Genomic DNA, 25,274 nt, shown 5'->3' with positions numbered 1-25,274 from the left:
CTGAGCTGGGGTGTGTCTTGGAAACTAGGGAAGCCTTGGTTCTCAAGGGAGAGAGGAGTTACTTTGGTTCCTAGGCCCAGCTTTCAAGAAGAAGGGAGGTGGCAGTGGTGTGGGGCTGTTCCAGTGGCTCTTGTTCAGAGCTGCCCAGACCTGTCCTGGCTGGAAGTTCTGGTGAGCAAAACAGGAATAAGAAGCAGAATCTGCATGTCCTCCTATCCATACCTGCATCACCTGAGATTTCTAGGGCTTTCTGGAAAATCTCCAGGTGAGGGATAGGACTTCTGAGCAGCAGAAGGCTTAGTTAGAGGCTCAGCACTGCTTGGTGTGGCAAGCAGGCAGCTGAGAAGCCACAGTGACCCATTCCAAAAGCAATCCTCTCCCACTGCCCGCAGGGCACCAAAGTGCCAGGAGCCCCCAAACTCCTCCCTCTTGGCTGCCTTCATGCCAAGCTTCGATCCCACTCCTTGGTCCACTCCAACCACTACCTGGATCAAGAGACCACTGTTCCCCAAACGGTGCCCTTGGCACAGGTTCCCAAACTCTGAGGTGGTCAGAACTGGAAGCGTTTTTCAAGGCCACCCAGTGAATTCCCACCAGAGAGAGGCCCGCGGGAACTGAGCCCTGCTCTGAAAGCTGTCTCTGGCACGCCGATGTCCTGTCTGCTTCACCTGGTTCTTTTCCCCTAAAGATGGGAGCTCCCTGCAGGCTAAGAGAGCATGTGCCCCTGTCTGCCCACAGCGGATCTGAGCATGGGGCTGGGGGCCAGGGTGACTCTGGGATGGAACGAGGCGAAGACATAATAACAATGACAACGACCACGGCCCCTCCTCTGATAGAGCGTTATACCTTGTTTCCATCATCGCACTGGGTTCTGGTTGCGCCTTTGGGAGATAGACAAGACAAAAATCACCTCAAAGATGGGGAAAAAAGAGAGGTTAAGAGGCATGTCCAAGATCAGTGGGATTGTGGGATTTGAACCTGGACCCCCTGACTCAGTGTCTCCTATAAGAACAGCGGTCAGTTAGCTAGTATCTGTGTGTCCCTGGGGCTCACCTTCTGGCATTCGGTTAATGTCCACATAAAGGCTCAGCATGAGGCCACCCAGCCCATAGGCCAAGCCTGGCCCCATCATCGTCGCAGCAAACAGTATCCCTGCAACACAAAACCTAGGTTAAACCGCTCCGACCCCAGCTCCCCTCAGCGGGTCAGTGCCTGCCCACTGTGCAAGAGCAGCCTGGCTCCCCAGGTTGTGCCCAGAAAACTTTCTAGGGTTTCTCTGGACCTTTACTGGCCACATGGGAGAGAGCCCAGCCACCCCACCTCCCCCTCGCCCGAGGCCTCTTGTATCCTGCCTGAGCCTGGCCCACCCTCTGAGCCCAATAAGCAGGCCCCTTCCTCACCGAGGTAAAGGGGCGAGTTGTTGCTGTGGGCAAAGTCATCGATATAGGAGATGCCGAAGGGCTGGATGGGCACGCTGCCCACCCCGAGCAGGGTCTGCGCCGTGAACATGATTGCCACCAAAGCCAGGTGCTTGGCCTCCGTGTAGCCTGAACAGCTGCTGCCATTGGAGGGGGCCGGGACCAAGGATTCGGGCTGGCACAGGGAGGCCTTGAAGTCCCGGGGCATGTCCACTGAGAGGTGATGAAAAGTATTAGGACAAGAGTTAAGATTTTTATATAGCACTTTCTGGATGCAAGGTAAGTGCTTGTGTATTTAAATCATTTGACCCCCTTTCCCCTACCACAAACCTCAGGGAGGGGTGCTCTCATTACTCTTATTTCCCAGATGAGTGGGCTGATGCTCAGGAGGCAACTAGCAAGGGTAGGGTTGGGACTGGAACCCAGGCGGCCTGGCTCTGAGTCCACGCTCTTAAACCACCCCGTGCACCCTTTCTGAGCAGAGCGGGTTTGCACCCTTGGGTGGGGTGGGGTCATCAAAGGTGACTGAATTTGAACTGGGTTGAGAAGAACAAACAAGCTTTTCCAGAAAAAGAAGGTGGGAAGGACTATTCCAGGAAGCAGTCGCCATACATTGCAAACCCAGAGGCTTAAGAAGCTCAGCACCACTGGGCCCAGAGTGTGAGGGGCAAGTCCAGGGTGGAAGGCAGGGCCGGGCAGGGGAGGGGTGCTGGGGCTGAACTGGTGTTCTTGGCCTTCCTGCTGGGGTAGGCTCAGTTTGGGACCCAGACACAAAGTTCAGTAAAGGGGCATTTCTTAATTTAGTACAGCACATGTGTTCCTTGCAGCTCACCAGTATTTGGTGAGCAAACTTAAGGAGACCCTCACGTTATTATTATCCCAAGTGTGGGTCTAGAAGTGGCCTTCCCTCTGTGGCCTGCCCAGCTGGAAGCAGCTGGGACTCGGAGAGAAAGCTGGGTGAACCAAGGTTAAAAACCTGGACCTTCAACCGAGCCTGCCTGGGTCAGAGACTGTGACACTTTTTAGCCTTCTGGGCCTCCGTTTCCTGCCTCTCAAGAGAGTCCCCCCAGAATGGAAGTGCCACAGAAACACAGAATCCAGAGACAAAATGATTCAGTCATTCAGAGCATACGTTCTAGAGCCAGACAACCAGGGTGCGTCACAGCTCTGCCATTCGTGTGTCTTGGGGGAGTTCCTGCCTCTCTGAGCCTCAGTGTCCTCACTTGTAAAATAGGATAATGATAGCACCTGTGCATGGGGTCATGAACATGAAGAGCAGTGAGAGGCAGGTGGGTGGGTGGGTAAAGGGTGGACGGGAGAAGGAAGGAAGGAAGCGAATGCTCAGGCTGCCCAGGACACTCTGTAAGGGGCAGGCATCCGCCTGATGAGTGGGCCCTCGACAAAAACCCCACTGGGCTGAACAGGGACTTCACTATTCCTGTCTAAAATTCTTCCATTTTTAAATTTGTTCATTCACTCATTCATTCTTAGTTTCATCAGCGTCTCGGCTTCCTGTGAAGACTAAATGCATTAATACAAGAAAAGTACTTAGAACAGTGTCTAGTGCATAGTAAGTGGTGGGTGATACTGTTCTTATTCCACAGACATCTCCCAAGGACCTACTACTGCCAGGTCCCAAATAGTCTGTGGTGTCAATTCACCTCCACCTCACAAAAAGCAGTGACATGCAAGCAAGCCCTCACCAAGATTGGCTCAGAGAGCCTCACCTCAGGACTCTACCCCTCCCCCCGCTCCCCAGAACCACATGAGAGATCCACTAGCACGGTAGAGCTGAGGGAGGTGGTGGGCGTGGGCTGGGGAGGACGAGCAGGCATCCTGGGAAGCTATGCCCATCCTGCGAGAGGAAGGCCTGGGGATGGCCCCAGTGCACAGATGCTGCTCCTCAGGCTCACCTCCCGCCCAGGCCCTCCTGCTCTTACCGGGGCTGGCGCTGTCGTAGCGGTACGGCTCCGAGATGAAGTGTGGAAGGGCCATGAGCAGGCCTGCCAGGGCCACCAGGATAGCCCCACAGCCGATCAGTCGGGGCCGGTGTACCCTGCTGCCAAAATAGCTCACAAACACAATCAGAGCTGTGTTCCCCACCTGCAAAAGATAAGGAGACCCGTTAAAGTGGAGCAGAACCCAGAGCTAGGGGCTGAGCCGTCCTTGCCTTTATTGCCAGCCTCAGTGTTCCCAACTGCACAGTGGACTGGCTGGCTAAGTAAGAATCAGATTGTGGGTCCTCCTAGGGAAGGCAGAGATGAGAGCAGAGGGGACAAGTTTGGAAGCTCAATTTCATTCTGGAACATGGATTGGATCCCATATTAGAATATGAAGGGGGGCCATCAAGGAAAAGGGTTTCGAGTTTCTGGGATGTCATGAATGAGAGAAACAAATAAAACTTAAAGCCAGATGACTAAGTCTGGGAATTTTGAGCCTCAGAATCAAAATCCTAGGATGGGGCACAGGAGGGGCTTCAAGAGCTCGCAGATAAGAAGCAGGCTCTCCCGTCAGAAGCTGGGGCGAGAATCCCACTCCGCTTACTGGCTGGCGGCCATGGGTGAGGTCCTCACCCTCTGAGCCCCAGGCTCCTCGCCGGTGGAGTGGTGGAGTTGGTAGGAGGACTGACCCTGAGGGCCAGAGACAGAGAATGACTTGACCAAGGTCCCAGAACTCAATAATGACGCTCTCTTCCTGGAGGTGAGGTCTAAGGGACATCTGGGAACTCTGTGTAGCTGGCAAAATTTGGGTTGGAGGAATGTGACACATCACCCCCAGGGGAAAGGATTTCACAGAAATCTCTGGGGTGGGGAAGAGAGAGAGTGATCTCTGGACCGGGCCTTCTGAAACATCTGGTGGGGAGGGGCTGGGCACAGCTGGACTCGAGCTCCAGATCCACCCAAAGCTGTTTACTTCTCTCTGGCTACAGACCCCACAGACAGAGGCTGCGGATCCTTGGACAACTCTGAGGACCAGACTTCCTGCCATGGCATCACTCCCTCCCCACCCACCCCACGGTTCCAGAGTTTTGCCTTTGACTTAGTTTAATGCCCTCTCCCTACAGTTAAGTGACTTCCTCTGATTCCGTCCAGGGACAGGCAATAAAGAAAAAGGAACCAAAGGGTAGGGGGCTGGATATGGGGACACTGGCTAGCTCTAAAATACCCCACGTCCCCCACTAAAGTGCCCCCCAAGGACAGGGTTGCCAGTACTGTAACTTCACAGGGAGGGGGAGGTCTTCTCATTAGGCTTTGTCCTAACTGGTGGTTCATCCCTTTATTGGCCAGGACAATGCAGAAGGAGCCAGCTAAGGAGGTTTTGGGAGGCAGCTGTGACAGGGTTGCCTGCGGGCACTGGGAATGAAGGGTTTAGGTCAGGGCAGTGAGAGAGGAGGAAGGGGGTCTGTGGGGGTGCGCGTCTAGTCCAGGTTTACCCCTGTGGCAGGCAGGACCAGTACCTCATTGAAGGCGGCCAGCAGCCCCGAGGTCTGGCTGGAGAGGCCAAAGCGTTTCTCCACCGTTGAGATGGAGCTCTTCAGGTAGCCGGAGATCATGAGCTGGGCCAGCTGCAGCAGACTGTGGCACAGGACGAAGAACTGCCGGGAGGAGGGGCCGAGGCGATGGCAGTGGGCAGAGGGACCCCGTCAGAGAGGTGGGGAGACAGAGGTGGAGTTGGGGAAAGGGGGAGCGTAGGGCCGTGAGAGGAGCAAAGAGCAGAGATAAGGAAATTGGAGACAGACACACAGGAGGAGAGAGAGTAAGGAAGAGTCAAGAACAAGAGAAGAGAGAGAGAGAGAGTTATTGGAGGAGCCATAGCTTCCCATATGAAGAGCAAAGCTTTCCTGGGTGCTCTCAGGGGCTCTGGGGTTTACCTGAGACCCATATGACTGAGAGTAGGGCCTCCATAGGCCTAGAATAGTGGAGCCCCTCTGACCCTCAGAACGCCCTCCTGGGGCTGGACCGAACCACCTCCCTGTCTGCCTCCCGCCCCTTTCTCCAGGAAGCTGTCCCACATCCTTCTCCACCTCACCCCACCCCCACCCCCCTTCCCCTCGAGCTCCCCTGAGAGAACCTGTACGCACCAAATCCGAGAACCGCCCACTCCACCCTACCCAGCCCCGCCTCAAACATTCCCTCCTGCTTCCAAAACACACACACACACACACACAAAAGGCAGAAAATAATTCTGCCGTAGGAAAGAAAAACTAGTGTTCAAGAATTAAAGAATAGGGTTTTTATGCCAGAGCTTAATAACATTCACTCTGTTCTTCAGAGTCTCATTCCCTCATGCACAACAGGGACCATGTCCCTGCCCTGCAGGGTTATGGTGAGAACCAAATAGGACCACAGGGGAGCAGCACTCGGCACAGGGCCAGGCACCCTGTGGGGGCCAGTGGACGCTAGGACGTTAAGGGCTATCCCCGCCGGAGCCAGAACACCCCTGTATCGACACAGGTTCAGGGGCCCTGGGGCCCTTCCCTTTCCCTCTACGGAAATGAGAGGTAGGAGGCTCGTCCTGTGCTGCCACAGAGCAGCCCCTTTTTCACTCTGAAAGGAGAGAACATGTACTATACATTTTCCACATGCCCAAAATCAAGCTAAATGCTTTCACAGATCATCCCTCTGATCCTCACAGTCACCCATTCTACTGATGAGGAAACTGAGGCTCGGGAAGGCAACAACTTGCTTGGCGTTACACAGCCTGTCAGTGGCAGTGCTTGCTCTGCTGGGCTTGGACGGCCCTGTGCTGCCAGGCCCCGGGAGGCACCTTGATGTTGTGGAACACGCTCGGCTTCGAGTCCTGAGATTCTCGGCTGGCCGAGTCTCCAGGTGTGTCTTCTGTGCCCATCGTGGCCTTGGTGTCCTTGTCTGTCATCTGAGGTTCCTCCCCCACTGGCCCTGTGGAACAGACAGTCAGGGGGTGAGAGGGGAGATGGAATCTGGAGAATGGCCCTGACCCGGGTAGCCCAAGGTACTTCAGGGATCGGTGAGGATCGGAGAGTCAAAGCACCTTCAGACTTCCTGAGCCCCAGGAGCTGAAAGGGTCCTTCCTAAGAGGGTGTGTACTCCTTGTGCCCACGCTGGCCAGGCCCTGACTGGGACCACCTGTTTCACACTGTCATTCCATTCCTTGCATAGCTTCTAGGGAGAAGCTGCGGACCCGTCACACAACCTCGAGCAGTGGCCCTAGTCTCAGCCGCCTTAGGCCTACAGCGGTGAGACACTGGTGCCCCTGGAGGCCGAGTCTGGTCTGGGTCTGGCTGGATTAGTCTAGGGTCAGATGTCTGGGGCCTCTAGGATCAGAGGTGCGGGGTCAGGGCGTGGTCCACAGTCAGGGCATAAAGACTTCTCCTGGGGCAGTTTGGGACAGCCCCTAATGCCCCCAAAGGGCAGCAGGCTGCACGTAATCACAGAGCTAACCAGCCCAATCCCCAAACCACGCATCAAACCACGTTGTCGGTCGGTGCAGAGAGGGCCCTCCTGAGAGGTCACTGTGTGTAACCCCCTCCCGGGACCAAGGCAGCAGAGCCGTGACTGAACTGGATGCTTGGCTCCATGACACACGTCAGTTTTCTCCCGTGGGAGCCGTGGCAGTCACGTCGGCATCACACTGATGGCTGCGAGAGGAAAGCAGAGCCCCTTCAGAGGCACCTCCTAGGGTCTCCAGGCGTACAGTCTCAGCGAGGAGCCAGAAGTTTGGGAAGCTTCACCCCGCTGCTCAGAGGGAAGCCACCTATACCTTCTGGCAGCCCTGGCCTCCTTGGCCTTCCTCCCCTCCTGGGGCCTCACTTCCTTCGGAAGCCTCCTCCATTGTTTCATGTGCCTCTCATCTCAGCAGGAGTTTCCTCTCATTCAGCGAGCTCCTTCGGGAGCCTGAAACTGACCTGAGGACACCTCCGACCAGAGAGGGGCTGGGGGCTCTCCACGCCCAGACCTGGAGGGGCCCAGACCTGGAGGGCAACCCCAGGGGCGTGGACGCAGAAGTGGGGCTGCTGCAAGCAGAGGTTTGGGGCTCCTCGCACTAGATGCTGGGAGGCTGCCGAATTTTTTTAATTGACATATAATTCACACACCATAAAATCCACTCTTGTAAAGTACAAGTCGGTGGGTTTTAGAATAGTCAGAAAGTTATACACGGCCACCAAGAATTCCACAGCGTTTTCGTCACCCCAATGAGAAATCCCACACCCCCCAGCAGCCACTCCCCACACCTCCCTCCCCAGTCCCTGGAGCGAAGCGGTTTCTCCTGTGGTTTTGATCTCTATGCCCCCAAGGGCTGATGATGTTGAGCAATTTTTCACGTGTTTGTCGGCCATTTGTCGGCCATCTTCTCTGGAAAAATGTCTGTTCAAACACCTAGAGGAGCTTGACTGAGGAAGTGACCATGTGTGGCTGGGGAGGAGTCCCTTTTAGGGCCATATACACTCAGAGGAAACAGGAGATGGTGAAAGAAAGTGACACTTGCCAGGGAGGAGATGAGGGACTGGCTTCGTGAACGGGCTTGGGGGAAAACCCTGCAGAGCTCACTGAAGGGCTTTCACACACACCGACCCAGGGGATATTGGCGGCACCACTTCTAAGCCCCAGATCCTCTCACCGGCAGAGACGGTGAGACACTCCAGCACAGACGCTGCGCTACACTCTGCCTGCTCGGGAAGGTTCTCCACAGCTCCATGCTTTGGAGGACGCCACCGAAGCACAGACGTAACTAGCTCTGCTGGTTGACATCAACGCAGGGACTCAAGCTCAGGTCTCAGCCTCAACACCCCTCGATGCTCCTTGTGCAGGTTTGATTAGGGAGAGAAGCACAGTGCTCTAGCCCAACCAAACCTGGCCACCTGGAGCACAGCAGTGCCCACAAGCCAAAGGGCCAGGCCAGTCAGAAAATGGGGCTGGACCTGAGGCTGGGAGGGCAGAGGTCACTGACCTGGAGCCCCAGCTCTGAAAGAAACCCAAGGATGGACGAGGGAGAGAGACAGGCCAGTGAACCAGCTCAGAACCTTCCACCTCCCTGTGGTCCATTCCATAGCTGTAAGCTCTGAGCAGAAGAGGGAAGCACTGGCCCTAATGCCCCGGGTTCTGAGAGCAACCATCTGTCACTGCATTGAGTGGTCAGCTGGCCACTGAATGCGGCTGGTCAGACAGCTTTCCAGTTCCCTTTGAACCCTTCTTGGGGGCAGAGGCCTCTGCTGAGGGATTGGCCGCAAACACGCCAACTCCCTGGTAGAAAATGAGACTCCCCTCTGAACGAGGGTCCTGAGTCCAGGGCTGTGTGTGCTCTTCCTATGACATCCTTGAGGCCCTTCCTGTCCTGTGGAGACTGTCAGGGGCCAGCCTTGACAGGAGGGGAGCAGCTGTGGCAGTGAACCTGGGCCCTGCTGGGGTGGCTTATAGGAATGAAGGGAGAAGCAGGGAGCCAGATCCCAAGAAAAAATATCCCAGCCCATTTCTCTCCAGGAAGGCAAACAAGTTTTTTGTCCCCAAGTAGGCCAGGTGGTTCCAAGAGCTGGAGCCCCAGAGCTGGCAGGCAGGGGGTCTGTAGCCCGTCGGCCGGTGCATGCTGGCCACTCACACAGGCACTGTCATGTCCATCAGCCGGCAAGTCCCAGTCTGGCTGGCCTTTCAGGAGACGTGTCTCTGCTCTACCTCTTTGCTCTTTGCTGCTCAGCGAGCTGGTCAGACAGTCACCCTGAGACCTGGTTTACCGGTTAGTTAGAATCATCTTTCTTCACACCAGCTGAGTCTGGGGTGACGAGGGCCAAGGTTTCAGAGTGCTGTCAGAGAGGGAGAGGCACCTTTCCCAGCTGCTCTTTGCTGGAAAGGCTTGGAGACCTGCTTCCCCCACCCCTCCCAGCTGCCAACAGCAACTCTCAGGGGGATGGCAGCTCCCCAAGTCCTCAGACCTGGGTCTGAACCCCAGCCCCACCACCACCAGCTTGCTGTATGAACCTGGACAAGACCCTTCATTTCTCTGAGCCTGTTTCCTCATCTGTAAGGTGAGGACGCAGCATCTACCCCAAGGAGAGAAGGCATCCATGGTGCCTGGCGCAGGCCTGGCACAACGCGAGCCTCACTGAGGACCACTGCCCTCCCATCTCCTGGTAAACTTCAAGTGCCTCGGACATGCACACCTGACTCCTCCAACTCAACACCATCTCTGGATTATCGCTCTCTCTCTCTCATCCAAGTCCTGGTCACCCAGAACACTCCAGGACCTGGACCTCTTCCCTCCATGCTCATTCACTGTCCTGGGAGGTAACTGTCCAGGTTTGAATTCTGCCGCAATCCTGCTTCGGGGCCTTGGACAAGTGGCCCCCTGGCCTCTTCATCCTCGATGCAGGGATGATTATCTCCACTTTCCAGTGCAGACAGCATCCACTGGGAACCAGGCCCTTCTGCCCCACATTCAGTAGGGACTCAAAGCCGGAAACCACTCCTTAGGGTCCCATTAACTTGACTTTGATATTGCAGTTTTTGTTAACACGTTTCCTTCTTACTCTTCCCTGATTGGCCAGACCATGCAAATGGCTTGATTGTTCATTACAGGAACTTCCTGAAAGACGGATCAACTTTTCCAGGGAAGCCATTAACAGAGTGTACCTGCAAATTCTTGGAATCTCTCTTCCCAAATTCTTACCACCCTGTTTCCACCCACAAATCCTGTACTGTTGGATCATGATTCCCACCCACTCCCAGTTGGGCTCCCCTCAACCCCTCCCCCACTGCACTGAAGGCCCACCTTAGTGCAAACTTCCAATTCTCAGCAAGCACTGACCTTTCATCTCACCCTGGGATTTGGCCAAAGTGGCTTTGTCCCTCCTCGTGGTAAACAATAGTCCTGTTAATGGGTTGTGTCGGTAACGTGCATAGCAGGTGTTCTGCCAAATTTGTTGTCCTCTCAATCACGCAGTGAGCCTTTCTGTCAGCTCTCTGTCCTTACACAAACACCCTGCCTGCCTCCATACTTGCTATATGACAACAAGGGCCACTGTCATTTCTAGAACATGAGAACTGGAAAAAGTTCAACTGAGCCCTGAGAAGGTTCTGGCTTCCCTCCCCCTTTAGAGGAAGTGGCCTGGATGGAGGAGCTTATTCTAAGGGAGACCATAGTCGAGCAACACTGCATCGGGATGGGCTGGGCCGGACTGGGCACACGCACCCACCCTCCTAGCAATCCTTTCAGGTGGCTGCTATGGCTCCATAATACAGATGAGGAAACTGAGGCACAGAGAGGGGAGAGGATTTCAGGGTCCCAGGGTTGGTAAATGGAAAAACCTGGACTGGATCCCAGATCTGTCTGACTTCTGGTACCCAGCAGCAACCGCAAGATGGTGGCTGTAAAGATGGCCTTAGAATAAATGCAAAAATAATCTCCATGTAGCCATTTCTTACTCTGGCCTGGTGTCCCTCCTGTGAAATGTCAAAGGTGGTTGCATGGGAACACTTTGCCATTCTACTGATGGGGGACTCGAGAGCTGGAAAGTTTTAGTTTAAGGTAATAGTTAATAAGCCTAGTAGTTAATGCATATTAACTCCAGGAGATCACAAGTAATTGACTTTTGTGTTCCAGAAGAGACCGTAAGCAGTCAAGGTGGTATCCGAGCCACTGTGTTCCAGGGAGAGACAGTCTACCACCCAGGACACAGATAAAGAAAATTATCCAGGACACAGGATATAGGACACAGATAAAAAAATGACCAGTCAGAGGATGAAAGGACGTTAGGGAAATTGCTGGACTATGGCTTTTATCTGATTAACCTCTTTCCTGAATTTCAAATCCTTTACCTACACTTTTTTCCCCTTGAATTCCAAACCCCATACCTGCACTTTTCTTCTCCTTATAAAAAGGGTCAGTTTAAAATGGAATTTAAGATGGCCTGTTAGGGTACAAACCATCATCTTCTCAGATCTCCGGCCATCTGAATAAAGCCCCCATAGAGATTCAATACCTGTCTCTGCTTATTGGGTCTGGTAGGTGACAGGCAGCATGAATGCCAGCTTTTCCAGTTTCACTACTAGCTGGTTTATATTTTTTAAGATTTTATTTGCTTATTTTTTTGCCTCTCTCATACCCCCAACTGGGGACTTGGCCCACAACCCAGGTATGGGTATGTCCTGACTGGGAATTGAACGAGGGACCTTTTGGTTCATAGGCCGGGTTCTCAGCCTATGAGAACCTTTTGGTTCTCAGTCCACTGAGCCACACCAGCCAGGGCATATCAGCTGATTCTTTAGCTGATCCGTCAGTCAGTCAGAGCACTGGTCAGTCGATTCCCCCTTTTGATGGCCTCAGAGAACATGGTCAAGACAAGGCTGCAGAGAGAAGTGTGGTGAGAAGGTGTGGCCCCCAGTCCAGGGCACCTGAGTAGGGTGAGAGTCCACGACTCATAACCGAAGCCCAGACTTGCACTTTCAAGAGGGATGTACTGAGAAATGGGGAAGTTCTCACATCCTGAGGATGAAGGAGAAGGTCTTGGATCAAGCAGGGACAAGGCAATAAAACTTTCTCTCTGGAATGTGCCAGCCTGCCACTTTGTAGAGAGAGCAAGACCAAGGACCACTTAGACCAAGGATCACGTAGACCTGGTGTGGCCTTGGGCCAACAGTGAGACCTCTCTGAGCCTCTAAAATAGAATAACAGCCTTGCCTCTCAGGCCTGTGTGATGGTCACACAGGATAATGCCCTCTGTCAACTCCAAGATGGCTCATAAATGCCAGTTTTGTCAGCTTTTGCCTCAGACTCACTGGGGAGTCTATTTCCAGGTCTGGCCACCAGGCCTCAGAATAGCTTATTTTCCTTCCTGTGGGGGACTCAGCTCCAGCATTACTCTCTCACCTCCTTCTGATCCCTGAAGTGACACCAACTGCTCTGGATGCTTCTCTCTGCTCCTCTGCTGTCTCTTCTCCTCCCTCCCAACCCCATCCCCACAAGCTGCATTCCAAGACTTTTTTTTTCTTTCCCTAATAATTTTCCTGTGCAAGAAAAGAAAAAGTCTCTCTGCTACACTTGCCACCACACACACTTGCCAGAATCATCAAAGGAACAATAAGGCAGAGATCACAACTGGGAGACCCTGGCCCATGTGCAGCTGTGTGCACTGTGCACCATGAGGTAAGTGGTGCCCTCTGGAGTTGCGCAATGCATAGCAGTTCTGTCTGGGGGCACATCTGACTCCTAGAAATTGCTTGAAGGCTTGCCCAATGCTTGACTTGTTGAGTGTTTTTAAGTTAATTGCCAGAATTTAAAAATCAAAAAATTTCACACAAAACACCAGATTTGGGTTGTTTTTTTTTGCTTAGAAGATTAGCAAACCTGGCAACAGTGGGCCCACATTCCCATATGGCAACACTCAGCTGGTCCAAGCTGCTGGGACTGCACGTGGCCATTTGCCCTTTTGGAGCCTCTTTGCGGGAGCCCACCTGGCCTGCTTCACGGGCCCTCTTCACCTCCCTGGAAGATTCCCTGTCTATGACCCCACAGCAGCACTGGGCCTGGAGAGTGTATTGGACAGGAAGACAGGGCAGGGTTAATCTTTTACAGAGTGAAGGAACAGAGCCAGGTAGGACCATGACTTGCCCAGGGTCACCATGGCAGTGACAGAGTTGGTCTCTGCTGGTTTAAGAGTGAGAATGAAAATCTTTTCCACACACACTGAAAGTTTCCCAAAGCAGGCTGCTGGGGACTCAGAGGCAAGCAGCTCCAGTCCCTGCCCTTGGGGAGCTCCCAGTGTGTGACACACTAACACAGAATCACAATGACATGTGCTCACTGATGTGATGCAAGGAGTTCCAAGACTATGGAAATACAGTGTAGAGGCTCTAGCTTAGATTGGAAGGTTTTGGAGGCCTTCCTGGAGGAAGAAACATCAGAGAGAGGAGCAGAAGTATGAAAGTGCAAAGTCACCTGAGGAAACAAGTAGTCTGGCAAGACTGGGGTCAAGGTGGGGAGGTGGGGCTGGAGTGGCTGGAGGGACCAGGGAGAAGGGCTGGGCTTTGTTTTGAACCCAGTGATGAAGTCTGATTGGGCCTCGCGGGAAGACCTTGGTGGGTGCCTGTGGATGGAGAGTGGAGAAGCTAGGCTGCAAGCAGGAAACAAGGAGAAGACAGCAATGGGGTCTAGGGGAGCAAGTGGCAATAAGACTGGGCCAGGGAGCGTCACATGGAGAGTGATGAATGGATGCACCTCAGTGGGGAGGGTGGGGTGGACAGGGCTTGGTGGAAAAGCAGCTGCAGGGAGTGCAAGAGGGTACAGACTCCTGGAGGCAGCAAGAGGCACAGCTTTCCATCTGGGAGAGCCAGCACTGAGGGCCAGAATTGTAGGGTGGTGGTGAGCACAGCCTTAGATGTGGTGAGTTTGGAGTGGCACAGGGGCACCCAGAGGGAGATCCCTATGGGGACATGGGCTCCAGGAGCGCCCACGAAAGAATACAGCCTTGAGCCAGACCTCTGGAAGTCTGGGAGGCATGTGTGGAAAAAAGGGAATAGAAGCCACAGGTGAGCAAACCTGCCCAGTGAGCCAGAGGAGCCCCCACCTTGTATCCCAGCTGAGGAGAGCAGAGCAAAAGGAGGAATCATCCTGAAACCCCATTTAAGTGCCAAAGGCGGGGTGTGCAGTGTCACAAAGGAGCCAAAATATTTCTGGAAAATTCACCAGCCTCCAGCACTAACACACCCATAGCCCAAGCTTACAAAAAGAATGTTCCCAGAAGCAGATATTGCTTCATCAGGGATGAACTGACCAATATCACCATGGTGTCACATACCTCTCTCTGGAGGGACTAAGGTGGAAGGAGGCGGCCTCATCATGGCTAGCCCCTACCTGGAGTCCTTCCTACTGCCTGCATTGTCTGCTGGCCCTCCCGCCTCACTCCTGTGGCTCAGACCAGCTATCCCCCCATTCGTAAGACCTGCCTTCTAGGCCAGTTCTCTCAGCCCGTTTTTTGGGCTGCAGAGCTGGTCATTCCTTTGCATTATTTATGTCCCTAGTTTCTGATTAGACAGTGACCAACCCAAGGGGGCAGAGGCTGTCCTGACCCGTGCCTTGAAGGACCATGTCAGGTCCCTGCTGAGACCCTCTAGGTTGGAGACTTTGGATTCAAATGTTTATTTTGCCCCATTGTAGCTATGTGACCTTGAGCAGCTTATTTAGCCTCTCTATGCTTCAGTTTCCTTCTCTGGAAGTGAAAGAAACATCTCACATGAAAATGCCCTGCCAAAATAAAGGAAGAAGTGAAGACTATTCAAAGTGAACTAAAAATACAGAAAAAATAAAGAAAAAATGTACAGGGAACCAACAGCAAAAGGAAGGGAACTGGGACTCAAATCAACAATTTGTAACAGAAGGAAGAAATAAACATTCAACCAGAATGGAATGAAGAAACAAGAACTCAAAAAAACAAAACAAGGAGAGGCTTAGAAACTTCTGGGACAACTTTAAACATTCCAACATTTGAACCATAAGGTGCCAGAAGGAGAAGAACAAGATTGAAGCATAGAAAAGCAAGAAATTGAAAATTTATTTGAAAAAATAATGAAGGGGAACTTCCCTCATCTGGCAAAGGAAATAGACATGCAAGTTCAGGAAACTCAGAGAATCCCAAAGAAGTTGGACCCAAAGAGGAATGCGCCAAGACACAGCATAATTAAATTACCCAAAATTAAAGATGAGGAGAAAAGCTTAAAAACAGCAAGAGAAAAGGAGACAGTTACAAAGGAGTTCCCATAAGACTATCAGCAGATTCCTCAAAAGGAATCTTATAGGGAAAAAGGGGCTGGAAAGAAGTGTTCAAAGTCACGAAAGGCAAGGACCTACACCCAAGAGTACTCCATCCTGCAAAGCTATCATTTAGAATGGAAGGGCAAATAAAGTGCTTCCCAGATAAGGTCAAGTTAAAGGAGTTCATCATCACCAAGCACTTCTTATATGAAACAGTAAAGGGATTTATCTAAGAAAAAGAAGAACATCAAAACTATGAATAGTAAAATGTCAACAAACTAACAACTATCAACAACTGAACCTAAACGATAACAAAAACTAAGCAAACAACTAGAACAGGAACAGAATCATAGAAATGGAGAGTATGTGGAGGAGTATCAGCAGGGAGGGGGAGGGGAAGAATGGGGGAAAATGTACCGGGAATAAGCAGCATAAATGGTAGGTACAAAATTGACAGGGGGAGGTTAAGAATAGTATGGGAAATGGAGAAGCCAAAGAACTTATATGTACGACCCATGGACATGAACTAAGGTGGGGGAATGCTGGAGGGAGGCAGGGTACAGAGCAGAGGGAGATAAAGGGGAGGGGGAAAATGGACAACTGTAATAGCATAATCAATAAAATATACTTAAAAAGAAAATGCCCTTTCCAGTTACCCTGCAGTCCTCAACAATGGTCAGCCCCTCCTCCTTCCCACCCCATCTGCAAAGCCTGAGTACAGAAGTCTCAGCCTCAAGGAGGTCAAGACCACTGGGAGCCACTCTGTCTCATCTTCCCACCCTTAGTAAACACTATTCTCTGGACCCTGTAGCTGGTTATTTCCCGAGTTCATTCTGTTTTTGCCACCTCTCAGCATTTGCACGTGCTGTACTCAGTCTGGAGTGTCCTTCTTCCTGGCAAACAACTTCTCATCTTTCAAGGTCTGGCCCAGCTTAAAAAATATGATTGTTGAATCGAGGCAAACTGAACGAGGGGGAAAACAGTCTGGGGGTGGGAGCTGTAGGGGGAGACTAAGGTGGGGTGGGGGCTCTGTGGGGGCCCAGTGTGGCAGGCCTGGGCTTCTGGAGGGGGAAGAGTTAATGGCAGGAAGGGGAGTCTCCATGGATGGATCTTGGCTGTCATCTTTGGGAAATTCCTCCTCCCAGCAGGGCCCTTGTCGGGGGTCAGCTGCGGGGACAATGGCGTGCTTGAGGTCCAGCTGTTGCAGACCTCCCAGTTGTTACTTCTTGAGGGAGATCTGAGAAGGCGCCAAGCACTTTCTGGTGGTTTCCAAGCCAGGTCAGGGACCCTGTGCTGGGACTTTCTGTTCCCGGTTCTGGCCCCAGCTGCCCATCTAGACCTAAGATGACCCTAAAAATAGTGGTGAGGGCTTTGGGGGCAGGTGAGCCCTGAGTCCCCAGGGGATCCAGGCCAGTTTCCTTGGGCCAAAAACACACTCGGAGGGTGAGGCGCAGAGATACACGGGCCCAGGCCATGCTGCCTCCTCCCGCCACTAGTCCCAGCTCATCTCTCTCTGGGCTTACATTTAATCCCTCAGAGCCCTGCAGCCCACCTCCCTCCGTATCATGAGTCTCCAGCCCTCCACTAGAATAGGCTTTCAAAACAGGTCGGAGAGAGGGAAGGGCTGTCATTAGGGCAGGGGAGCACAGAGAGGAAGGACAGCAGCTCAGTACTTCCCCCACACCGCCTCCACCTCCGCCGGCCTGTGCAGAGAGCCGGGGCCTTAGGAATGAATCAAACCAGGCCCCGCCCCCAGGGGGCTCCCAGTCTGCTGACGTGGGTGGCGTTCTCCACAATTTCAAGCATAGTGCTGATGGGGGAACATTTTAGTTTTAAGTAATAATTAATCAGCTTAGTAGTGAATACATGTAAAAAGCTATTATTTCTGGAACTGAAGATATGGCCCACCCTGACTACAGGAGGCCGCAAACAATTCGACCTCTGTGCCCCAGAGGGGACAGCAAACAATACAGAAGGCATCTGGATTTATTTTCCTCCTTAAAAAAAAGGTTGGCTCAAAAGAAAAATGTAAGATGGTCTTTTAGGGAACATAACCCACCATCTTCTCAGATCACCAGCCATCTGAATAAAGTGCCCGTGAGCATTCAATCCCTGCCTCTGTGTATCGGTTCTGGTGGTGACGAGCAGCACAAGCAAGGACTTTTTCGATTTCAGTGCTTAGGGCTCTGAGCTGCAGATAGACAAGGCCCCCTAACCCTGATGGGATACCCAGCCCGGCCCCTAAGCAGGGGCCTCTGCTCTTCTGCTCCCTCCAGAGACAGTAGACTGAGCTTGTCTGCATAGGAAAGGACCAAGTGACTCCCTGGCCGACACTGTACTGATGGAGAAAGCGAGTCCCAGGAAGGGACGGAAGCGGACTGGGCATCGGATGTCTATCACCCAATGTGGGGCCTAATCGCAGCTGCCTGAAATCTGGCCCAGCAGGCAAGGCCCCGCCTGGGAGGAAATAGCACCCACCACACACATTGCCTGCTGCTCGGTCACTGGCACCCAGAGAACGGCTTGCTTTGTCTGGAGCCAGAGAAGAAGTGCCCTGCGTGGGTGGAGGCTCACCAGCGTGGGGTCTGTAGGAGGGCAGAGGAAACCCCAAGGGCATTGACACAGAGAGGAAAGGGCTCTGGCGTCAGGCACAGCTGGGTTCTGGCCCCCCCAGTCTGCTGCTTGCTTGCAGGGCGACCTTAGGTAAGTCACTTGCCCTCTCTGAGCATCTGTTTCCTCATCTATTAAAAAGGGTGAGAGTGTGTCACTGCATTCTCATAAAGCCAGTGATGCAGAGCTAAAATTTGAACCTAGGGTCGTGGGGTATTTCTTCCCTTGCTCCACCTATCCGCCCTGGATTGGCTCACATTTGAGCCCAGAAGAACTGGTAAGAGCAATTAAAATAACACCAGGAACAAAGAAGGATGAACCACAAAGACAGGGTCAAAGAGCAAATGGGAGAGGTTGCTGCTAGCTGGGAGAATCAGTCCGGAAGGCTTCCTGGAGCAGTTGGTGTGTGGAGGAACAGGAAAACAGGGCAAATTTCACCAGAATGGATGTGGGTGGGGCAGGGGGGCACTTCCAGGTGAAGGTAAAGCTGAGCAAAGGTGTAAGAGATGGGACAGTAGCTTCTCTTGATCACAAGTGGGACTGGCCTTAGGAGATCACTCCCTCCAGCCCCTCCCCCCATGCGGTGAGCTGGTGGTGGGGCTTGGCTGAGAGAGCCAGATCCGACCCTGACTCCTCTCTCTCTTATGTCTGCCCCTGGCTGGGTGGGCTGGCACTTCTCCCTCCGGCGGGCTGGACTGAGTCTCTTCTCAGGCTCCAGGTATGCATCCCCACACACCTCAGAGGGCTCTCAAACCAGAAAGAGAGCCTGGGGAAGCCTGGCCACAGCTCAGGTTGGGGCTCTGGAAGACAGGCCAGGTGTGGCTTCAGGTGGCAGCGTGGACAGACACTGGGGTAAGCCTCCTGCTGTATGTGTGTACATGGTGGTATGTGTGTGTGTGAGGGGTGCACAGCTAGAAAATATTCTAGAACTGAGACTTGCAGGGGTCAGAATAACAGTCAGGGTGGGGCAGGGCTGGGGCAGGCACAGTACAGCCTAAGTCTTTCATCTTTTCCCATACCCCTAGGATTGCCACCACCCCCCTCCCATCCCATAGCACGCAAAGGCTGATTGGGAAATTGGTTTGTCAGTGGCCCATCTTCAGAACAACCCACCCAGGTCTGACCTCATTGTCATCTCTCCTGTGAGGCCCCCCCCGAGGAAGAATCCATCCCCACCCTTTCTGCCATGTCACAGTCTCCAAGCCGTGGCTGCTGCATAGCTGAGTCTGCCTGCTGGGCTCACAAAAGCCCTACTCAGCCCTCAAAGCCCTAAATGCCCTGCTCTGGGGAGCAAGTCTGGCCTTGTCTGAATGGGAGTGAGTCTAACACAGGAGAGCACAGAGAGCTGGAGGAGGCCAGAGGTGTTTTCTGCAGGGTGTCCAGCCCAGGGACCACCCTGTCCGAAGACCCTTTATTTCTTCCACCTGCCTAAGAAATGCTCAGGTGGGTGCTCTGTTCAGAACCACCACCCTCTCCACATGGCACTTCAGCCGCTCTCCAGGCTTGGCTTCTCAAGGCTTCAACACATTTCCTCTCTGGCCTCCTCCCCAACCCATGGCCAACACACATATGTCTCTGTATCCTCTTCCGTGGTGATCTTTCTGACGCTCCCTCTGCAGATTTGTGTGTCTGTCCTGTACCTGAGATGAAGCTAGGAAAATTTCTGGGTAAGTGGAATAGGGAAAACGACACAAAAAAATTAAACAAGGCCCAACAGTTGGAGCAACTTACAGTCAACTGATAAATCAAAAGACCTTACCTCACCTAACCAAGGGCACTTGAGAGCAAATGGTTTATACTTCCCCTCCCTACCCTAATAGGTAGCTTTGCTTGTCATAAAACCACAGGTGTGGCTGGCCATAAACCACAGGTGCCTAGGAAGAGAGAAATGCTAGTGCAAATGGAGAGATGTCATGGAGCAAAGGGAAGAGCTTGGGAAGAGGCTGCAGGACTCCCCTTTCAGCTCCCCTTCTTCTTACTCCCAAAGAGAAACAGCATGTCTGCACTCCCCCTGGGAATCTTCCCTTCCCAGATTCCCACGTTACCCCGATATAAACTCAAGGGAAGGTGGATGTTAGGGCTTTTACTCTCCACCTTCTCAGATTGCTGGTGTCTGATATTAATAAACGCACAATTTGAACCCAATCCCTGCCTCTGCTGTTTGACTGAGCAGTGACAGGCAGGCAGTCCCGGACTCAGTTGCCCTTCGATTTCCATTCCTGGCCCTTGCCGCCGGGGCAGCTTCAGGACTCTCTGGGCAGGGGGCATCCCGGAGGCTGCCTGGACAGGGAAGCCCAGACCCCCCGCCAAGATATTCAGCAGCTGCCTGGCGATTTTGCCAAGGGAGATCTTTGGTCCCAGAACCCCAGCGCTTCCCATCACCTCACCTGTCAGTAAGAGACTGGATTTGTGCTCAGAAAGCCTGTCTGGTTTCCGGCCTTTGGCCTTCTGATGGTCTATGGACACAATCTTGATAAATCCACGTTGAATTGGGCTTTCCGTAACAGACATCTAGTATCTGCTTTCTCTGGGCAGTCAACGGACTCCAAACTGGGTAAGTCCCTGGTGTGCATGACCAGGAGCCCCGCCCTGTCTCTTGAGTTCTTTGGACTATCTGGGTTTCTGAGGGAGTCAATAGGCGCCACTAGGCAGTGTGGTAGGCATGGGTCAGTGACGAGAAAAATCCCAGTTCCCCAATGTGGGATTTGGCTGGACCTTTCTGACTTTGGTATATGGATTTTTGGGTATTGTTTGCTTTTCTTGTTGCATACTGCCTTTTTACTTGTCTGTTAGTTTTGTTTCTCTGTTCCTCCATAGGAGGAAGTCAGTTTCTATTTGAGAGCTCTCCTCCATGAAAGGTGGTGTGAGATAAGATTCTAAGCCTAGTCCCAGCCCCTCCTTTCAGATAAATACTCATTTATTTGAACTTTCTCTTCTGCTTCAGATTTCGTTTCTGTTTCTGTTTCAAAAGGGAGTGGCTTGGTCTCGATCCCATCAGAGTCCATTAGGTTGCATTTTAGCTGACTGTTCAACTTCCAGTGGGTCCCTTGAATGCCTTGGGGATTTGTTCTTTCTCCTTATTAAGAAGAAATTTTGGCCCTGGCTGGTGTGGCTCAGTGGACTGAGCACTGGCCCATGAACCAAAGGGTCATCGGTTGATTCCCAGTCAAGGCACATGCCTGGGTTGTGGGCCAGGTCCCCATTAGAGGTGCTCGAGAGGCAGCCACACATTGATGTTTCTCTCCCTCTCTTCTTCCCTTCCCTTCTCTCTAAAAATAAATAAGTAAAATATTTACTAAAAAAAGAAATTTGAACTAATTAGGCCTATTTAATATGCTTGAAGTACATGGGAAGCTTTGTCAAAAAGAGAAATAATAATATGTTCTATTTATATACACATATTTTTATTATTAAAGTAGGTGTTCTAGAGATATAAGAAATCTCCAAGATTCTACAAAGTTCTGATATACTTTCACATGTAATTCTAGTTGTTATCTGAAAATGCTATTGCAGGGAAAGCAAAGTCATTTGTTAATTGCATTATAATCAAATCTGTAACCGTGTCACTTTAACGGGTGTTTTGGTCATTTGGAGACAGCTATTGTTTTACTCTAATGCATTTGCAAAAATACATTATGTCTTTGGAAAGGTTCATGGAGAAGCAGAAGACTCTGACTTATTTTAAATTACGTATTTCTGAGAATAAATTTTCAGATCATACCTTTGAACTGAATAAAGATTACTAGAGCTCTGTGAAATAACTGGACTTATAGAAATACTTGCAAATAATCAGGATAAACAAAAATTAATTATGGGACATACCAAACTGAAGGCAATTGTGGCTTTTATAACTTTTTGTTAAAAATATTGCTAATTTGTAATCTTTTGTTTCTCAAACATAAGAATACATTTTTTTCTCAAAGCAATTTGGTAAATTATACTTTCATAAACAATACTGAGGCATTTATATTTTTCTCCCAACCTGATCCCTCTGGAATTTGGAAACCCTTAATGAGTGAGTATTATTATCTCCATGGCAATATGTTTGTTTGCATAAATCCAGTAGGAATCTGATTTCTTCATAATAGAGCATAAAAAGCCAGTTTCCAATTGTGGTTTTATTAGCTAAGTCTTTGTCTGGAATGTCATAATTAAAAGAGACATGCCTGGACTCTGGGTGTCTGCAGAAAGCTTTAAGGAATAGATTGACCTTGAAGCTAATAAAAGCCCCTTGGAGAAATGGGCTGGTACCTTGCTTATTCAGAAGGTTCACCACAGTCTTTCCAGGTAAGGAACGGAGGTCGTTTCCCTGAAAGATGTCAAGGAAAGAATCTCAAGATATTTTGGGGACCCTGAGAACTTGAAGAACTCACCCAAATCTGTGGGTATTTGTGGATAAAGTCTGATGGCAACTGTTGGCTTGGCTGCTTTGCCCTGAGGGGCAAATTAAAGTTCAATCTCAAAATTGCTTGTAACATTCCAGGAAAGCAGATTTAAGAAAGCCTATATGATCAATTGCTATTCTCGTTGTGTTTATGCAGATGATCAGGCCACATTGAAATTACACTTAATGCAGTCTCTTTAATGAAATATAAGGATAATTTAAGGGGAAACATTGTATTCAATAAAATCTATAATACACACTTATAAATATTAGATTTTAGTTAAAGTTTTATTCTTCACCTACAAACTGACTTGGATCCTGAATTTTTTTAGTTTTCTTTCAAACTAATTTTCATTTTTCTTTCATCCTTTGATTTGGAATTACTGAGAACTACTGATACAGTGTCAACCATACAGAATTTACCTGAGAACTTGATGATATCACCAGTCACATTTAAACTACAGATAAAGAGGACCTTTATCTGTGGATTGTCACTGCTTAACTTTGTTCCAGCAAAAGCCTTACATTTGGAAGTCTTCTCATTGCAGACTCAGAAACTAGTTCATGGTTTGCTGTGTTCATTAATCTTTGTGTTCTTTCTGTTTTCATAGAGTGTATATAATGACCTTCTTTAGAGGGTTGCTTGTTTACACAGTACAGCCCTCACTTTAGAAGTCCTATTCTGCATCGCCACCTCCTGAACTGAGACCCAGTAGTTTGACTGAATGGACTTGTTGTCAGCACTAGATGGTTGAATTGGATACAACAATTTCATATCAAGATGATGATGCTTCAGGGGTTCCAGCCTATCCCTACTTTAGAAGAATCAGCTCACAGCCTTTCTGGCCCAGTCTCAGGTCCCATTCCCTTGTCCCCCTTAGATCAGGCAGCAAGAAACTTCCATATCCTATGCAGGCAGGGACCATGACCCTTGTCAGCATGAAGCAGTTACTGATAATGAATCTCCTCCCTCACCCTGACTGGTGTGACTCACTGGGTTGATCAATGTCCTACAAACCAAAAGGTCTCCAGTTTGATTCCCAGTCAGGGTACATGCCCTGGGTTTTGGGCCAGGTGTCCAGCTGAGGGTATGTGGGAGGCAACCAATCAATGTTTCTGTCACACATCAATGTTTCTCTCCCTCTCTTTCTCTCTCCCTTTCCCTCTCTCTAAAAATAAATAAATAATCTAAAAAAAAGAGAGAGAATCTCTTCCCTAATCACCCCTAAAAAATTTTAGGGATAGAAGTCTCTGAGGAAGGAATACGACAGGGTAGTAAGAAGCTAGGAAAATTCCTGAGCAAGTAGAATAGGGAAACTGAGGTGAGAAAATTAAGCAAGGCCAAACTATTTGAGCAACTTACAGCCAGCTGGTGAATCTCAAGACCTTATCTCCCCTAACCAAGGACATGAGAGCAAACAGTTTATAGCTCTCCTCCCTAACCAGGGAATACATAGGTTTTCTGGCCATAAACCACAGGTGCCTGGGAAGAGAGAAATAGTAATGCAAGTGGAGAGATATCACAGAGCAAAGGGAAGAGCTTGAGAAGAGGCTCCAGGACACCCCTTTCACCCCCCCACCTTCCCTTACTCCCAAGAGAAACAGCACATCTGCACTACCTAGGAATTTCCCCCTCCTAAGTTCCTACCTTTTCCCTATATGAACTTGCTTTTGAAAGCTTAAGGGGAGGTAGATATTAGGGCTTTTACTTGCCACCTTCTCAGATTGCTGGTGTCTGATATTAATAAAAGCACAATTATAACCCAATCCCTGCCTTTTCTGTTTGGCTGAGCAGTGACAGGCAGCATGGGTGCTGGACTTGGTTGTGCTCTGGTTTCCTGTCTCTTTCCGGTTCTCTCTCTCACTGCATAGGCTCCTCTTTATCTCCCGTGGTCTTTTCTGCAGCCCTCCCTCCGGGGCTGGTCTCTGCATGCTTCCAGGTCCCTGCATGCTCTCGCAAATACCTGCTGATCTTTGTCTTCTCCCTCTGTCTCTGTCCTTCTGTCGCAGCCTTGGTCTGACTCTGTATATCTCTGGACTTGCTCCATCTCTGACTACAGTTCTCTCTACCTTTGTTTTTCTCTGGTGTGTTTGTTTCTACCTTCATCTGCTTCGGAGAGGAGCTCAGGAACGTGCTCAGGGGGGCTGCCTTTCCATTGCCCTGTTGGTCATTCTGTCTTGTCAGGGAGGTTTGGTTGAGTTCCCTGCCTCCAGCTGAGTAAACAGCATCCTTTCCTGCCCCTCCGGCAATTCATTTATTTTGACACACTCCAACTAGATTTAGCCTTGTGCGGGGCTCTGTGCACGGAATCACAAGCTCTCACCTCACCCCAGCACACCATATTGGCTCAACAACCACACACTCCACATTGAAAATGTGGCCCCCCGACTCCCTCCCAATGCCCCTTCCTTTGTTTGTACAGACTTACCTATCCTGGGTCCCATGACTGCTGCAGTGCAGAGTTCCAGCCCCTATTTCAATCCCAGGACCGGAGCTTTGGAGGAAAGAGGGAATGAGCCCTTATCAGGGATTCCCAGAGACAGCAGCCTCAAAAGCCACAGCAGGGATGCGCTAACGGGAGGACCAGGTACTGGGCCGATGTTTCTAGGACCGCAGTACCCAGCAGCTTGTCCACGTATGGGTTAGGAAGTCTTGCCCAAACTTGACCCCATTCTCCAAGTGCCTGTCTACCTCTACCACTTGTTTCTTCTGTCTTTCTCTGCCCTAGTTCCCTGTCTGTGCCCTGACTTACTAATTCAAAATCTCTGTCTCTGTCTCTGTCTCTCTCTCAATTCCTCTGATCCCTGGCTGGAGCAGCTCAGAGTCAGTTGTGTAGGAGGCTGGGTTTGTGTAGATCCAGCCCCACTGATGGGAGGAGGCTGCTAGCACTTCCTTTGGATACTCTACTCTGTTAGCAGAGAAGAGGTGGGGCCAAAGGGAGTGTCTCCAGGTCTTGGGGTCATTCAGTGTTGAGTCCTCTCTCTTCACTGTGCTCCCATTCTCTTTCTGAGCCCCCCGATCCACCAAGTTCTTTTCCCTCTCATTGAACTTCTGTTATTGTTCACGAGCCCCATAGAGAGCCCCTGTTCCCCCACTGTCCTCCTTCACTGAACCCCTGTCCTCCTCCAGCTCTGGCTCCCCCTCA

General features: G+C 51.0%; 1 protein-coding gene across 2 annotated transcripts in view; it reads right to left on the bottom strand.

Moving 5' to 3' along the window:
- The window catches only part of SLCO2B1 (solute carrier organic anion transporter family member 2B1), a 59,405-nt gene extending 34,433 nt beyond the window's left edge, over nt 1-24,972 (bottom strand). The window contains exons 1-6 of one of the 2 annotated variants that reach the window (XM_045818183.1): nt 24,558-24,972; nt 6,186-6,316; nt 4,876-5,013; nt 3,359-3,521; nt 1,401-1,631; nt 1,054-1,152 (exon numbers count right to left, since the gene is read on the bottom strand). In XM_045818183.1, coding sequence (XP_045674139.1) covers nt 1,054-1,152; nt 1,401-1,631; nt 3,359-3,521; nt 4,876-5,013; nt 6,186-6,316; nt 24,558-24,573 — 778 coding nt within the window. In that variant the 5' untranslated portion in view covers nt 24,574-24,972. Of the gene's footprint in view, nt 1-1,053; nt 1,153-1,400; nt 1,632-3,358; nt 3,522-4,875; nt 5,014-6,185; nt 6,317-20,131; nt 20,271-24,557 lie in introns of those variants that run through there. The other variant, XM_045818182.1, reaches the window with a different exon arrangement.
- Between the last annotated feature and the right edge of the window lie 302 nt (nt 24,973-25,274).

This window comes from Phyllostomus hastatus, unplaced genomic scaffold (assembly GCF_019186645.2).
Source record: "Phyllostomus hastatus isolate PE091 unplaced genomic scaffold, TTU_PhHast_1.1 phas_scaffold_317, whole genome shotgun sequence".
Taxonomy (NCBI): domain Eukaryota; kingdom Metazoa; phylum Chordata; class Mammalia; order Chiroptera; family Phyllostomidae; genus Phyllostomus; species Phyllostomus hastatus.
Note: the sequence above shows the minus strand (reverse complement) of the source record. Positions and strands in the feature narration are given on the sequence as shown.